This window comes from Gymnoscopelus microlampas (genome assembly GCF_963454915.1).
Source record: "Gymnoscopelus microlampas genome assembly, chromosome: 19".
NCBI classification, from domain to species: Eukaryota; Metazoa; Chordata; class Actinopteri; order Myctophiformes; family Myctophidae; genus Gymnoscopelus; species Gymnoscopelus microlampas.
The window spans coordinates 21,675,042-21,680,174 of NC_139956.1; the positions used below are offsets into that span (position 1 = coordinate 21,675,042).

The 5,133-nt window shown below is 41.0% G+C and overlaps 1 protein-coding gene across 1 annotated transcript; it reads right to left on the reverse strand.

The window, feature by feature from the left end:
• Window positions 1-1,898: 1,898 nt before the first annotated feature.
• Window positions 1,899-3,851, reverse strand: LOC311034414 (uncharacterized protein; the record flags this gene model as incomplete). Its single annotated transcript, XM_084042295.1, has 2 exons — window positions 1,899-2,906; window positions 3,843-3,851. 2 exons carry the CDS (start codon window positions 3,849-3,851, stop codon window positions 1,899-1,901), a joined length of 1,017 nt encoding a protein of 338 aa, XP_083898421.1.
• Between the last annotated feature and the right edge of the window lie 1,282 nt (window positions 3,852-5,133).

Here is a 5,133-nt window from a genome sequence, read left to right on the forward strand (position 1 = left end):
TTATAACCCTCTGCAAAATATTTTCTCCTTTTATACATACAGTACACAGAGTGTCACAGAGATTAATGTGTACCCTCAATCATATCAGTAATTCTCCATTTGAAGCCTGGCTTATATTTGAATTGTTAGTTATTTGCGCTTTCCTTGTGTTACAGTTATCGGAACAAGAGCCAATCAACAGTGGACCTTCCTTATCAAGAGAAGTACTTTATCCACGTCTCTGTTGACTGTTTTTGGGTTCAGGTTAGCATGTAATTATATGTACGCATTACCAGGAGAAAAAACAAACAGGTTCACACATTGCCTTCAAGCCCTTGATTCTTTTTCTCTTCGTCAGATAGTTTAAAAGCTGCCTCTTTGTCGCACATCTGGCAGTTCAAAGCTGAATTACTTGCCCATAAGTTCAACCCTTTATGTTCAGTATACAGAGGGCCTTTCACATGGGGTAACTGGTAGAAATAAAATATACTTCACCAAAATACTGTATGCTTAATCTGTCTCAGCCTTCATGAATATATGACAAGATCTTGTGATCAGGAATGTACAAAGACAGCACACTTAAGTTATTGGGCTAATACAATGTGATCAACATATCAAATGAATGTGAAACTACATAAAAAATACATTTAACGTTTTCTTTTTAATACCAACGCCAACATGTTGCATGTTTTTACTTGCATCATATGCAAGATGGATTGTTGAATACAAATCCAGTGACGTGTCAGCATGGCAATGGTTTGGTTGTTACACATATCTGATTGCAGACCACCTTGTTTAGTCTTCAAACTGCGATAACATGTGACGAGCTCTTTCATTCTGGTGTTTAAGAGTTCAATAAATTCAGGTATGTCTTGCATTGATTCCCAATATTGCCTTTTAGATAAAAATATTATGCAAGGAGTCATTCAAAAGATCTCACAACTTAAGCCTTGTTTTACATTTGAGATAATGTTGTGCCATCAACCTACCAAGGGGGCAATTGGAACTCTTGTTTTGTGGCAATGCCATGGAATCAGGGAGACTAACCATGATAATCCTCTTATGAATGACAACCAACAATTCTCAAAATATTACTGGACTCAAGATGCAACAAGGCATACCACACAAGGTTTCAATTTTTAACCAGTGTCCCCATTTTGGGCATGTCTAATAGGCAAAAATCCTGCATCACATGGTTGGTTGTGTCCAACACCTTTAGCAAACTAGCCACACTTTTAAGATCCTTTTGTCCCAATATATTATGAAAGTCTAGGTTAAATTAGGAAGTCCATTTGTCCACACAGGACATGACAAAAGTTCAAACGTATTGTATCGTTATTCCCCAAGACCTCTTTAGAAACCCACACAATTCCTAAACATGTTTAGACTTCATATTGTTCAAGGTGGCATTACCCAAATATACAAAAAACATGATGAGTGCATTGCCCAATTACTAGAAAATTAATGTTAAGGGAATATTTTGTATTGAAGCCGATGCAGTTCCACTCCCAGAGCAACACAATTACTAAGCTGTATTGCTTTTTCAAAGTATGACAAAACCAGGTTTAAAATTTTAAGTTTATTTAGCATTCTGACTTTTTAGACAAGAATAACTCAAGCTTTGTTAGTTAAATATGTACAACAATTAAAAGTTATTAAACATATCTTCCAGTCATAACAGTGCTGGCAACTTGTCCCAGACTCCTGTCCTCCCAGTAGATGTCAGACTGCCCAGCCCGACATCCCAATATACATGGAAGGAGGAAAAGTAATAAAAAAAAATCCAGGAGCTCTAGAAGACTCATGCAAAACCTTTAAAAATATATAAAGGGTGCCTATACACACATAAAAAAAATAAAAGTGCTGAAATTGCGTTTGCCATCATTTGATGCCAGGAGCAACCCATGACTATTGCCCACCTACAATGATCTGTTGTCCCAGATATCGCGAGTGCTGACTGCCATGACCTGACTGCTCTCCAGTCGCTGGAGTTGGAGAGCCAAGGGCAGAAGCAGGTCATTAAGGTGCTGACTGGAGAAGGTGAAGGCATTGTGAGCCGTGGGTTCCACAGTGGGGGTATTGAGGGGCGAGGTCGTAGTGGAGGGTGGAGCAGAGGAGGTGGTGGAGTGTGAGGTCGAGGAGGTGGCAGAGAACGGGGAGGAAGCAAGCATGTCGTTACTTGGCGACACTGCCCTGCTGCTCAAAGGAGAGGTGAAGTCTCCTGGACTAAAGCTGACGTCAGTGCCGTTCATATTGCTGGGGAGGCTGTGCTGAAAGAGGCAGCGGGTGCCATAGACGCAGAAACCAAAGGCAGAGAAGGTACGGCATAAGGCTCCGCGAGGCTTCCACCCTTTGGCCGGTGGTTCAGGCGTAGATTTAAACTTCTCATCACCACCACTGTCGGGTGCCTCCAGGCTGCAGCCTTCTCCTCTATCCTCGATGTGCAGGAAGTTGCAGCCCGTGCCGTAAGGGCAAACCCCAAAGAACTTCAAGTTACGGCAGGGGATGTTTTTGTGATGGCGGCGAGAGGAAGGGCGCTGCTCCATGGGGCTGTGGACAAACAGGCAGCGGGTACCATAGGCACACTTGCCCACTGAGTGGTAGCTGTGACACAGGGCCGTCTTGTACTTGGGGTGGCGGGAGGGTACATGGAGCTCGTGCAGGCCATGGGCAAACTGGCAGCGCTTGGCATACATGCAGAAGCCTGTTGAAGCATAGTTGGTGCACAGCTCTGTCTTGTAGCGGGTGGAGCAGACCCAAGGCATGAGGGAAGGGCTGGAAGGCTCTACCAGAGGCAGTAAGGCCTCGGCGAGAGAAAGCCCACCGCAGAGTCCGAGTCCAAAATCCTCATCTGGCGTCTCACTGGACAGCAGTTTATCCACCATCTCCTCTTGGTAGGGAGGCAGGAACAGATCATCACTGCTGGTCTGCAGAGAGTGAACAGCAAAGCTCTGTAAACATGGCTGACTAATATGCAAAATCTCACTTCACATTAAAAACCCACTTTAGATTTAGTCAAAAAAGGTCACCTGTACATATATGGCATCATCAGATATCATTGGAACAGCAATAATCGTTTCAGGTTGAGTCTACCTTTATGACATATTGTTTCATCTCAGAAGTTGCTAAATTGGTGTCACAGTGAACCCTAAATGTTCTTCAGTCATCAATGCATGTTCTTCTACCTATGCCATAAGCAATCTAATGTTTAGTGTGCAGTCGTTTAAATTTAGCAGTTTGTTATATGAAGTCTAAAGTAACTAAGTACACTTTCTCAAGTACTGTACTTAAGTACAATTTCTAAGCATTTTTACTTTAGAGTATTTCCAGTTTAATACCTTACTCCCCTACATTTCACAACCAAATATTGTACTTTTACTCCATTACAATTTTGAAAACTTAAGTTACTTTGTAGCTTTATTACAAAACACACCAACCACTTCAGCCCTATATACATTTCAGCCATTTGAAAATAGCAAAAATAGCTCATTGCAAGCTTGTAGATTGGCCATTTTCAAAAGAATTTTACACAAAAGATTCTGCATAATGAGTACTTTAAGTAAATGTACATCAAGTTATTTTTTTATTCTGGACTTTTACTTGTAATAGTATTTCTACAGAAGTAAAACATTTGAGTATTTTCCCACCACTAGATGTGGTAGTTAATTTAAGTTAAACCCAACCTTAAATGTAATAACTAATACTATGGCAACTAATACTATGGTTACATTTAGTCGTGAGTGTTGCCTTGAAAAACAGCTCTAATCCAATAAACCCACAAATTAGGTTATTAGTAAGCCTACCTATAATCTATATGCTTCAAGTTCAAATGGATCAGAAATAAAAGGAAACTTCCTACTTACCTCAAGCATGGCTGGAGTGGTATACAGTAGTTAAAGAGAGGATGCAGCACGTTGAAATTAAGAAACAAAATGTCTGTTAAAACTGTAAAATAAAAAATGTGTACTGTGTTGGCATGGACCTGAACACTTCTTTACAACTGTTTAAACTGTAAAATAAAAAATGTGTACTGTATTGGCATGGACCTGAACACAACCTCTTTACAACAGTCACAAGCAACCCTGATGCATTCTGGTTGTCTTTTAAGCTCTAGAATCATGGCACCTGCCGCCTTGCATCTGATTTGGATTAATTGGAATCAGCTGTGCTCAGTCGTCAGGCGGACGTTCCAATCAACCAATCGCATCCAAGTAAAGGCAGCACGTGTGTTCATTATGGTTGCCCACAATGCCCAGTCTATGCATAGAGGTATAATATAATGAGTCTATGATCTATAATGGTCTACAGTGGTTCTCAACCTGTGGGACGGTACCCCCAGGGGGTCCCCACATGATTTTGGGGGGTTCCCAGATGACAGTTGACAAAAGGATATGTTTAATAGGCTACCTCAAAACAACAAAGAAAAAAACATTACTGCATCAAAAGTAATCAACAAATTATACTATAATCAAACATCGGCCAAATTGTCAAATAATATAAGGGGCAACATTTTTTTTAATATTATATAGGCATTGTGTGAGCTTGTAGATCAGCTATTTTCCACAATATTTATCTGTGTAACCAAGTCAAACTAAATGTTATGCCTCAACTCCCACATTCCAAGTGCTTATCAGGGTGAGCCGGTGAGGCGTCCCCAGTTAGAATATATTATTTTGGGGCTTCGCACCGTCACGGCATGAAAAGATTGAGAACCACTGGTCTAAGCAGCCTACTGTTTGGTCATCTTTCCCACGTAGTTCCTTGGTTTACCAGAAGGGGGAGTCAGTGTTTCTGTAGGCCAGCGTGGAGGCTCCTCTCAGGATCTACATGGACTACTGTGTGATGTCGCATTCAAGTCTGACCCCAACCCTTACCAACTAGGCTCATCAACAAGCATGGGTCAATCTATGTTAAGAGTGCCAAACTAATTTATATTGACCGTCTGGAACGTAATAAGGTGAGTTATAAACAAGAACGGTTCTCAAACCTTTTAACTTCAAGTAAATGTACACTGTTGTACACTGGACGTTTGCATCATGTTTAGAACAGTGGTTCTCAAACATTTTAACTTCAAAGACTCCCATAACTCTGAGAGTGTAGCCTACACATGGAACGGTCCATTTGTTTCCGTTTGTACACTCTTGAGAGAGTTAC